General features: G+C 57.3%; 1 protein-coding gene across 10 annotated transcripts in view; it reads right to left on the bottom strand.

Annotated features, from left to right (window-relative positions):
• Window positions 1-11659, bottom strand: part of ACOX3 (acyl-CoA oxidase 3, pristanoyl) — a 56518-nt gene that overhangs the window by 17129 nt on the left and 27730 nt on the right. For all 10 annotated transcript variants that reach the window (XR_015553054.1, XR_015553055.1, XM_087434860.1 and 7 more), the window contains 4 exons: window positions 10910-11030; window positions 8695-8817; window positions 8344-8457; window positions 311-426 (listed from right to left, as the gene is read on the bottom strand). Coding sequence is in view for 8 of the 10 variants with exons in the window: in XM_087434860.1 (XP_087290986.1) it covers window positions 311-426; window positions 8344-8457; window positions 8695-8817; window positions 10910-11030 (474 nt within the window). In the remaining 2 variants the exon portion in view is untranslated. The remainder of the gene's footprint in view (window positions 1-310; window positions 427-8343; window positions 8458-8694; window positions 8818-10909; window positions 11031-11659) is intronic.

Below are 11659 nucleotides of genomic sequence, written 5' to 3'. Positions count from 1 at the left end.
TCATTCGGTTGGTCAGGAGGGACCCCGGGCTGGAGTCCCGGCCCCACGTGGGTCTGAGGCTCCCACAACCCAGCATCCCGACTCCATTAATCACAGCTCTGCTGACAGGCGGGCACGGTGGGCACCAGGAACATGAGGCCCACGACCCCTCCCATGCCCCGCAAGGGAGGCCCCGCTGGCTCTCCAGCAAACCTTGTGACCCCCGAGGTCATGGGGCCACCACCGCCAAGACAGTCAGCTTCCCAGGTACACGACAGCGCAAGAATTAGGAGCAAATAACAAAAAAGCAATTTTTAAGACAAACGTATACCTGACAGTTGTTTCTTGCTTCAAAGTCGCTGCTTCCTGATCTTTTCTCTTGATTTAATTTCCGGTCACTCTCTTGGAGCAGGTAACAAACCAGCCACTCATATGCTGCCAGGGGGACTTCAGGACGAGAGAAAACACAGAACACAAAGTAACAATAGTGCATCTGACAGTCACACTTACCCGGGGACAGATGGCTTCGTGAGCATCTTGCACGTACAAGGAATCTTCACAACGAGCTTGTGAGGCGGGGCCAGTTTACAGACAGGGAAACTGAGGTACAGGGCGGGGGACTGCCCAAGACCGCACGGCAGGCGGCGGCCAGGCTGGGACAGGCACAGGTGAGGGTGCTTCCTGGCTCTGCTGTGATGCCGTGCCGAGTTCCACTCTATTCTAGCAACCATGGAGGCTGTAGGGACACAGAGCCATCTTTCGGGCGAGCCCCTCATTGTGACAGCTGCACGTTCTACTGGTGCTCACGTCTCAGTCTGGATGAAATGGGGGCGCAGCCCCTCAGTCACCGGGGATTTGCATGGACAGCAGGACAACTTTACAGTGGATGGCGGGCAAGTGGTGAGAAGAAGGGGCACCCGTCCACTGGGCCGGCCCACCTTGACCTTCCTGCTGTGGATGGGCTGCTGAGCTGGGAGCTCACACCGGCTCTCTCCAGGGCTCACTACATGCCCGTCCCTCCCAAGGAGATCCGAGGTGATGTGGGGACAAGAAGAAGCTGCAGAGAGGGAAGCGCCACGACAAGGACGTAGACGGGGCAGGCTGGAAGGCAGACCCACTGGGAGAGACTGGAAGGCGCATGGCCCCCTCGTTCCCCTGTCCCTGGCACTGTGCCCACACCTGTGGCTCCTCGTCACATCTCGGCTGGTTCCGAGAACTTGGCAATCCTCAGAAAACTCTGCCAAGCAGGGCTGTTGCCACCCCTTCCCACGAGGACACAGGGCACAAGGAGGCACCTGGGGCACGAGATGAGTGAGCAGGAGGGGTCTGACCTGGCCATGTGGCTCTGAGGCCATGCCTCCACCCCCGCCCAGGCACAGAGGGCCCACATGCTGCAGGGGAGCCCCTCCGCGTGGCAGCTGCTCTTGGCTCAGAGCTCCCGGGAGGGACGGGGGATCTGGCAGCGCTGGCTCTGGACCCGAGACCTGGACAAAGTGGGTCTTGGGATGTCCTTCTGTCACACAGCCCATCCCCTGGGGAAACACATGCAGCACTGGCTGGGGTCCCGCCACAGACACCCGACGGTTTCACAGCTGTTACACCGGTTAATCCTCAGCACGACTGAGACGCCAACAAAGAGCAAACAAACCGTCTCACCAGGCTGAGGAAACCAAGGTTCAGAGACTGCAAGCAGCCTGCCTGAGCTCACACAGCCACCGACAGGGAGAGCTTGGAGGGAGACGCAGCTTTCTCTGCCACCCCGGGCAGCGGAGGCCTGAAGCGCCCTCCACACAGCTGTTCCCAGAGCCCAGTGAGGCAGATGGAGACGGGACTGGAGTGAGGCACCCCGCCCAGCATCCTGCCAGGTGTGGTGCTTGAATGGGGGCCCCAAAAGGACATGGCCCCCTCCTGACCCCTAGAACCTGTGAATGTGTCCTTACTTGGGAAGATGTAATTCATTAAGGATCTCAAGATGAGATCATCCTGGAGTAGGGTGGGCCTGGAATCCAATGAGTCTCCCTATTCGAGGCAGAAGAGAAGACAGAGACACAGGCAGGAGACCATGTGACAGTGAGACAGAGACTGGGGTGATGCACCCATAAGCCCAGACACCTGGAACCACAAGGAGCTGGAAGAGGCAGGAAGGACCCTCCCCTAGAGCCTCAGAGGGAGGCACCTCTGCCCACACCTCGATTTCGGGCTTCTGTCCAGAACTGTGAGCAAGTACGTCTCTGCTGTTCTCGGCACCCAGTGTGTGCCCCAGGACACTGACCTGCCAGGGAGCCCAGGGTGCTCTCCTGAGCCTTAGATGTGGCCCTGCAGACCATCCCTGGAAACCAAGGCTGAGGCCACAGAGCCCGTTCTGAGGACAGCTGCTCTGGGGTCTTTGAGACACTGCCGCTTCCCCAGCTCTTCCCAGCAGGACGGGTTGTCACCAACAGAGGAAGGTGGGCGTTGCAGACTCACACTTTCCATGATCTATTTACACAGCAACAAACCCCAGGAAGCAGCCAGGGCCAGAACCCGCGGGTGCTAATTCCTTACCCACGCCGGAGGCTCCTGCTGTCTGACCACGCGTCACCGCGGCTGCTGTCCCCCGAGGCCCGCCCAGACACTCCCACATGCTGCCCTAGAAGGTGTCCCTCTGCGTGGACACGCCACTGCAGAAGTCACCCAGATTCTCCGAGCAGTTTCCACAGCAGAGGCGACCGCCGTGCTCAACATCAGTGGCCAGTTCAGAGTCTCCTTTATGCTTCAAACGGAAAGCAAGCTTGATGCGTGAGCTGTTTGAACATTTTTAGAAACTCCACTTCTAGCTCTTAATTTTTTACAAAAGAGTACATCACGTTGCTTCAACATGTTCACACAGAAGGGAGAAGAGGCCCCAGTGAGCGTATGAAAGCACACTAATAACGGGAGGGGCGCTGTGTGGACGATTCCTGGAACCCACTGGAAGTGAGACACCGCCAGTGGACAAAGCTGGGTGGGAAGCTGGGTGGGAAGCTGGCGCCGTCCGGCAGTGGCACTCCTGCTCTGGGCAGGGGGGGAGAGGGGGCTGCTACGGGCCCGAGGACAAACACACTGCTCAACAACCTCTGTCCCCGAGACCTTCCTGGGGCCCGGGTCACCTCAGCCTTTGATGTGCCACCCACGGGGACTCCTCGTGCTCCCCCAACTGTCCCCTCTGCACCCTCGACGGCCCCTCAGCCCACAGCTGGCCCTGGGGGCTGCCTGCCCGCCCCACCATGCCGGCACTTCCCCACATGTGGCCTCTTCCCACCCACACACACTCCCCACAGCCGTCACTGTCACTACCCTCCAGTCACTCCCAGGTCTGCGGCTCCTGCCCAGCTCTTCATCCAGGGGCTCTGGTCATGGCCACTGGGCACTCGACTCAACGTGACCCCTGAACTTCCAGCACCACCACACCCCCTAAGTGGGAAGGCAGCCGGGATTCACGCTCACCTGGCCCCCATCCAATGTGCCACCTCTGACTGTCTCCCCTGCCCTCCCACCCTCTCTTCTCTTGCGCGGCCCCCCTCTCCTGGCTGATCTCCCGAGTCCAGTCCGGCTCTGTGTCAGCACCACAGCACGCCTTCTAAAGGGGGCTCTGACCCGGTGCGCCCCGGATAGCAAGGCTTGGACAACTGACCCAGGTCCTGGCTAGCACACAGCTTCAGGTCTGGGCGCCACCCGCTCTCTGTCCCTGCCCACACCCCCTACCACACCCTGGCTCCCGTAGGGCTGATGCTCCCCAAACGCGCTCCTCTGAAACTCCAGGGCCCATCTCATGCGCCAACTTTCTGGGAAACAGCTAAGCTCGCCCTGCAGAGCTCACTCTGCATCTGTTGTGCGAGAGGGAGCGCTCAGAACAGCGCCCCCCCTCCATGGCAGCCAGCCCCCAGCGAGGGCGCACCACGGGCCAGGCTCCTACCAGGCATGGCACGGGGATAAGTGTGTGCCCTCCCCAGTATGTTACAAGGGAAACTGAGGCTCAGAGAGGTTAAGGACCTAGCCCAAGTCACACCACTGGGGGCAGCACTGACTCAGGGCCTGAGCTCCGGGCCCTGGGAGCACTGACCGCACCAAAGGACCCACCAGACACACATGTGATGGGACCCCACCCCTGTATCTACACGGCTGTCAGAGCAGCAAACACGCTGAGCTGTAATTACCTAATGTTCTTGCAAACGAGCCAACGAGAGAAAAGAAATGGGCCTCACGTCGCCAGGTGACAGTGCGGGTCCTCAAGTGCGCAGGGCCGTCTGTTCAACCATCCTCAGTGCCCACGCTGCGCAGGAACCAGGGGACCTGGACAGAGCGCATGCCTGCCCCCTCTCCTGACCTGCCAAATGGGCTACGCTCAGTACTGGAAAGGCCGTGCCCTCAGTCCTACAGAGCCTGCGGCCGTCAGTCATTTACGTAACTTGTACCAAAGATCCGGCGGAGACGAAGGCTGTGGAGCCAGTCCGGGATCTGGGATTCGAGGATCCAGTGCCCTGGAGACAAGGCCTGGCTGTGGCTGCGGGCTCCCTTCTCTGTGAGGAGAATTACATCAGTATCCAAAGCCGAGCCACTTTCACCAAATGAGCTTTAGTTGCATTCTTTCTTCCAGAAAATGCTTTCACTTTATTGGATCTTGCAAAAATTAGGGCACTCATAGGAAAAACACTGCCCGGCGTTTTTCCGATGCCGGTATAGAGAAGGCTTCTGCTTTCTCGGTGTCAGTGAGAGTGCAGAACACAAGAAGCTGGCGCCCCACTTGCAACTTTCTGATTTTACAACAGGCCATGGTTTTAGGGAAAAAATTCTGGTTCGGTTGATGTTCTTAGAATGATTAGGTCATTTTCTAGTGCTTTCTGCAGCAACATTTGGGGAGCTCTCCCACCATCAGACATAGAGCTTCAAGGTGCCCCTGTTTCCCGTCAGCACTTTGAAAAGGCAGGTGGGGAACTGTGAGAAGGGTCGTCATTGCCAGAAAAAGTGTAACAAAGTGCGGTGATCAATGAGAAACAAAGCAATTACTAGCAGAAATGTTTTCTGGCTGATCAAGACGACGATGACGGAGGAAAGGTGGGCTGGGAAGGCAGCCCACCCTGGGTTCCACTCCTGCTCCGGCTGCTGGGGTGGACTGGGGTGGACTGGGTGGGTCCTGCGCGCTCTCTGCCTCAGTCTGCTCTCCGGAAGATGTGAGCAGCAGACGCAGCCCTGCTCAGCACGTGCAGAGCGCCTGCACCTGCTGAGGCCGTGATGCCACGTGTCCTCTGTCCTTTGAGTGAGGGTGGGCGGTGGCTCCTTTACCCAGAGGACCCAGCGGCCCCCAGTCCCCAGGGGAGATTCACACTCGGGTCTCCTCCCCACCGAAGGCTCTCTGCTAACAGGGTCAGTGGAACATCCGGCATCTGACAGTGATTTCTGTGACGGAAACCAGAACCACACGTGGTTGTGTGTTTAAGACAGCCGTCAACAATTACCAGGTGCTTACATGGTGCCCAGCCCGTGCAAGCACATCACATGCACCAGCTCATCCATCCTCATGAGAGCCCAGCGAGGCAGGCATGTCATCACCTCGAGGGGGCAGACGAGGACGCCGAGCAAGAGGTGAGGCACCTGCCCTGAGTCCCAGGGCTGCTGGATGGAGGGGCCAGGAGCAGAGCCGGCAGCCTAGGGGGGCCCAATGCCTCGCTCTTGTGGCAGGTGGGCTGCCTTTCCAGTGTCTTGAGTGTCTGACCAGAAGGGTCAGCCTCTGCTCCGCCTGCCAGGGCGCGAGCTCCATGATTCCAAGGCCCCAGAGTAAGTCCCTGAGACGACTGGAAACAGACGTTTTGGGTGGCAAAGGAAAGCATGCTCAGCACTTACTAACGGATGAGCTGGTAACACTATTAGTGACGTTTCCACTGGGGCTTAAAGCTGACGTGGGATTTGACAAAGAAGAACATGGGACCGTGTGGAGGAAGGCACTTCTTTCAGAAGCCACCAGCACTGGGGGTAGGTGAGGGGCATGGAGTTGAGGGCAGAAGTTCCAACCCTGTTCTTTCTGTGAAGTCTCATCCTGACCACTCATCAGGAAGCTTCTGGGAGCTGTAGTGGAGGATCCCGAGCTTTGGAGTGCAAGAGGCTCGCATCCAAACCTGGGCTCTGTGTGTCCACCTTGGACAACCCACTGGACCTCCCAGAGCCTGGGCCGCCAGAACCCAGGGAGCATTTCGTGTGCCCCCCCGTAAGCACACTCAGGGGGGTGGATGCCCCGGAACACAGCCCCTGGAGATGGGGATGGGGACGCAGACAGGGATGCAGCAGCCACTCCGTCCCTGTCCTGACGGCTCTAATCCATCCCTCTCCATGGCCACCACCACCATCCTGCCCAGGCTCTGATCTATCCCCTCTCCATGGCCACCACTGTCCTGCCCAGGCTCTGATCTGTCCCCTCTCCATGGCCACCACCACCACCCTGCCCAGGCTCTGATCTGTCCCCTCTCCATGGCCACCATTGTCCTGCCCAGGCTCTGATCTGTCCCCTCTCCATGGCCACCACTGTCCTGTCCAAGCTCTGATCTGTCTCCTCTCCATGGCCACCACTGTCCTGCCCAGGCTCTGATCTGTCCCTTCTCCATGGCCACCACCACCATCCTGTCCAGGCTCTGATCTGTCCCTTCTCCATGGCCACCACTGTCCTGCCCAGGCTCTGATCTGTCCCCTCTCCATGGCCACCACCACCATCCTGTCCAGGCTCTGATCTGTCCCTTCTCCATGGCCACCACTGTCCTGCCCAGGCTCTGATCTGTCCCCTCTCTACGGCCACCACTGTCCTGCCCAGGCTCTGATCTGTCCCCTCTCCACGGCCACCACTGTCCTGCCCAGGCTCTGATCTGTCCCTCCTGCACGGCCACCACTGTCCTGCCCAGGCTCTGATCTGTCCCTCCTCCATGGCCACCACTGTCCTGCCCAGGCTCTGATCTGTCCCTTCTCATGGCCACCACCACCATCCTGCCCAGGCTCTGATCTGTCCCCTCTCCATGGCCACCACCACCATCCTGCCCAGGCTCTGATCTGTCCCCTCTCCATGGCCACCACTGTCCTGCCCAGGCCACCATCCTCTCTCGCCTCCATCTGTAGCCTCTTTTTTTCAGAGTAACATTTTAACGTGAATTGTCACAACAAACCACACAAATCCAAACCAGTCAGCTGCTGTCTTGCTCAGAATCATCTTGGCATCTCCCTGGCCCTGGAATGACACTCGTGCTCTAGTGCTCACAGCCTTCCCTCAATGCCCCCATGGCTGGCTCGTTCCTTCCACTGAGACCTCAGCTGCCAGGCCACTTCCTCAGAGGCTGTCTCCACCAGCCAAGCCCCTGGCAGGGGCCACAGAGCTCCTGTTCCTCTGACCAGCCTCCTGACATGCTCGTGGGTGGTCTGTCCCCATCTAGACTACAGAGCCCCGTGAGAGCAGGGAACAGGTCTCAGTCACCTTCACAGCCCCAGCAAGAGCTGCACAGGTAAGTGCTCCACGCACAGCTGCAGAGTTAATGCAGGAACAACGGAGAGCCAGGACTCTCCGTAGGAAGAGTTGAGGGCCAAGACCAAGCACGTTTTGCCGTGAAATATGCTTCTGCTTCCTGGGCCCGGCCCTCGTTCCTATGATCCCGTGGGGGTGAAAGGGGCTTGCAGCTGCTCCCCAGAGAGCACAGCAGACTTCCCAGGGTGAACTCTGTGCTGGGCCAGGAGACAATCACACCAAAGTGAGCTGAGTGGGAGACAAGAATGCCAAGTGCAACTGAGACTGCGACAGGCGCTGAGAGAGGCAGCCAACGAGGTGCCTGGGGGGTGAGGGCTGGAGGGTTACCAGGCTGGGGGAGGCACGGGGAGCTGGAGCAGCTGAAGTTTGAAGAGAGCTGGCAGGGGGCTGCTGGTGGGCAGGGACGAGAGGTGAGGCCATGACCAGAATAAAAAGCCTGGCCCGTGCAAAGGCCCAGAGATGTCTGACAGTATGGACCATGAGCAGGACGGCCCCCAGCTTCCTGTGATGACGGCTGCCATGGGGTGGTGGGCGAGAGCTGAGGCACCCAGCGAGGCAGAGACGGGACCCCAGAGGCCTCGCCCTCCTTATCCTTAGCAGAGGGAGAGCCAGGGCAGGAAGTGGGCTCCCTGAGTCTCATCTTTGGAGTCAGTGCCTAACTCAGCGTCAGGCACAGGGAGATGCTCGACGGATGGCTCAAAAAATGAATGAAGGGACAAACCCACACGCTGCCTCCAGGGGTCTCCAAGGCCACTGTTGCCCCAGCCGTAACCACCAAAGCCCCCCCTCGGCACAGGGCACCTCCCAGGGTCGTGACGGAAGCAGGGACAGGGAGGGAGCATATTCACCTGAGGAGTCCAAGTAGTCCTCAAGGCTGGGGACCTCGAACCTCCGGCCAAGGATGTCGGGGTAGGCTTCCAGAAAGTCCACACTCTTCAGAGGGCTCTCACAGCGAGCACCACCTAGGAGCACACCCAGTGAGCTGGAGGAGCCAGGGGACCCCAACCACAGTGCTGTCCCAGAGGGGCGACCCTCCCCCACCTGACCATTTCCCAAGTTGGTCAATCACCATTTAAGAACACGTTTTTCCTCCTGGAAACACGGGACATTTTGACAGGACAGCTAATGCCACGGGGGCCAGAGAACCGCTCCCCATTTGAGGCCTAGGGGCCACCCGCCGAGCAAGCAGTGGGGCTCACCTTGGGCCCGGCGGGCCAGCAGGCTGAGCAGATAGCTGCTGGTCTGCTGCAGCAGGACGTTGTTGTCACCTTCATACGTGCAGTTCGGATCGTTGTCATTTCGGAGGTCGCCCAGCCGGTTCACTGCAACGAAGGCACGGCGTTCTCATCACTTAGGGTGCTCGTGAGAAACCCTCACCACTATCTGGGACCTCAAGTCTTCGGCCCGCCTGAGCAGACCAGGCACTTCCCACCCTGCTCACGTCCAGCTGCACCTCTTAAGTGGCCACGCGCCCTCGCATCCTCTGTGAAGCCCAGGCTCCACCTTCCCAGATGTACCAGCAACCACCCAAGAAAGCTGTCCGGAAGGTCAGTGGCGGCTCCCAGTGAAACACTCGGGGCAGCGCTGGCAAGCAGTGAGCACTCGAGAAAGAGGCACTGTCACCAGCATCCCCATCGTCATCATCGAGCCCCACAAGGTGCCCTGGCAGAAGCTGCCTGGGGAAAGGTAGGGTGTCACTGAGAGACATGGAATGCTTCGGGGGGCTGACTGCCCAGGGGGCTACCCTGCTTCCCTCTACAACTGAATGAATCCTTCTTTTTACACAAGAAATCTCAAATATCTGGAGACAACTCTCCTTTTCTTTTTGCGGTCTCTCCTGCCAGTTGAAGAACCCAATTCCTCTGCATATTTTATAAGGTATGCCTCCCAGACCCTCATCATCTGGGTCTTCCCCTGTGATGAAGAAGGGTCTCCGAATGTGACGCTGGGATGGGGAAGGGCTGGGACTCTAACTTCTCCAGCTCACATACTGTCAGGAACGGAGCCCGGGAGGGTATGAGATGTTCTGTGGAGGCCTCAAGGCTTGTGGTCACCTATAACACCCTGATCATTTTCCCCTGACTCGCTGCCCATGCCATAGTTAGGCCATTGGACATGAACAGCTGGGAGCGACCTTGGAGAGATAACTTGCAATTGATACTTAAACCTAGATGAAGGCCTTTACGTTTACTCCTGCTGAGTTCGGTCTTGCTGGTTTCAGCCCAGCGTTTTATATGTGATGACTCTTGGTTCAGTCGTTTTTGTTGTCTGCAGAGGCACATGAATCAACTTCCTTATTCTCAACTATTTACAGCGTCGCTATGAGTTCTCACAACAAACAAAAACTACAAAGAGCATTCATTGCATGGAGAACAAAATGTGTAAATGAGCAACTGATGCAGAGCCATGGTTACCCACACGTCAGAGACAGAGGGCGGAGGAGCCAGGGTGGGGGGCCACAGTGCTGGCCGGCTGCCCACACGAGCAGAAATTGGGACAGACGCTCACTGACAGGACACAGTCACCTAAAGCCCATCACTGAGAGCCTCAAACTCGGCAAGAGCCTAAAATGCTTCTGTCGGCATAACCCGTCAGTAAGCCTGCCACCAGTTCTGTTGTCCTGAATGTATTTGTGGCCATCTGTGCGTAACCACCAATCAGTCACACAAGATCACACACAGCAAGCCTGGCAGGTAAGTGACATGCCGGCCCCGTGCTGAGCACTTCATGCGTATTAACTCACCGCCTCACAGCCAGAGCCTGTGTCGTGGTACACTATTGTCACCCCCATTTTATAGAGAAGGAAACTGAGGCAAGTGGGCTGGAGAGTTTGCCCACGGCTACACAGCTAGTGAGGGGCAGAGCCAGGATCTGGCCCGGCTGCGGGGTGCTCATTCCCTTAGCCATACACCAGCTGCCCAAACAACAGCCAATGCCAATAAAAACGGGCTCTCTCTTTCTAAGTTTAGGAATTTTTCATCAGAACAAAACTTGGTGCCAGTTTACTGCCAAGTCACTAATCAGAAATTTACAATTCAAATGAACAAGCTACTTTTCGTTCTGGTTTTCAGCGGGCTCCTTCGCAGTTTCTGCACCCTACAACATCATTCCCAGATTTCGACCGACGAACCAAGGGGCATCAGAAAGCGGAGGGATCTGTCTAAGGCAGGGGCTGGCAAACATGTTCTGGAAAAGGCCAGACAGGAAATATTTTAGGCTCTGTTGCAACTACTCAACTCTGTGACTGCAGCATGAACACGGCCATAGAAAAATGCGTAAATGAATGGATGTGGCCGTGTTCCAATAAAGCTTTATTCACAAAAGCAGCAGGCAGCCATAGTTTGCTGACCCCTGGTCTTGAGTCAAGGGTAGGGGTAAGGACAGGAAACTGTTACGTGCTTCTCCAAAACCTACTGGCCAGATAGCCGTGTCCTCCGCATGCCTCTCTGCATTCCTGAATTCCCTGCTGGGCAGTCCATGAGGCCAGGGGCTTGCCAGCGGATGCCAAGGCGTGGATCTCACGGCCGAGCTCTGCCTTGGGAGAGGGAATCCAACAAGAACAGGTGAAAAGAGGCTGTGACACCAGAGGTCAGGGGTCAGTTCAACCCTAGCGTCAGAGGCCTGTGTCCTCCAATCTAATCCAGGATACCCAACAACTATGGGAAAAGGAAACCCAATTTTAGCTTAAAAAAAGGATTCATCTAAGAATGGATACATTGTGGTACACTCATACAATTTCACAGCAATGAAACAAATGGACCACAGCTTGTACAGCAAATAAAACTCATAGCCATCGGGCTGATGGTAGAAGCAAACCGCAGAAGAATATACAGTATGATTCAGTTTATATGAAGTTCACAAGCGTGAAACCAAGCAATGTGCTAAGGTCCCACTAGTTTGTGGTGAGACTATACGGAGAAGCAAGAGATCACACACAACGTTGAGACACTGCTCCCCTAAGGAGGGATGCAGGGACGGGTCCCAGGAGACTGTGAAGTCGGGGGCCATTCCTAGTCCACTCCCCGAGGGGCTCTCCCTCCAGCGCCCTGGGCCTTACACGTCTTATAAACGTCCTTTTGCTTCTACTTGACATTTAATAAAAACCATTAAGAGAAAGAGATGCACATACACCTGCTAAATAAGATGATCCATTTTACCAGTGTT

This window comes from Ceratotherium simum, chromosome 8 (genome assembly GCF_057802395.1).
Source record: "Ceratotherium simum simum isolate JZ-2026a chromosome 8, ASM5780239v1, whole genome shotgun sequence".
In the NCBI taxonomy this organism is placed as follows: Eukaryota; Metazoa; Chordata; class Mammalia; order Perissodactyla; family Rhinocerotidae; genus Ceratotherium; species Ceratotherium simum.
The sequence above is the reverse complement of the archived record's forward strand: the minus strand, read 5'-3'. Positions and strand labels throughout refer to the sequence as shown.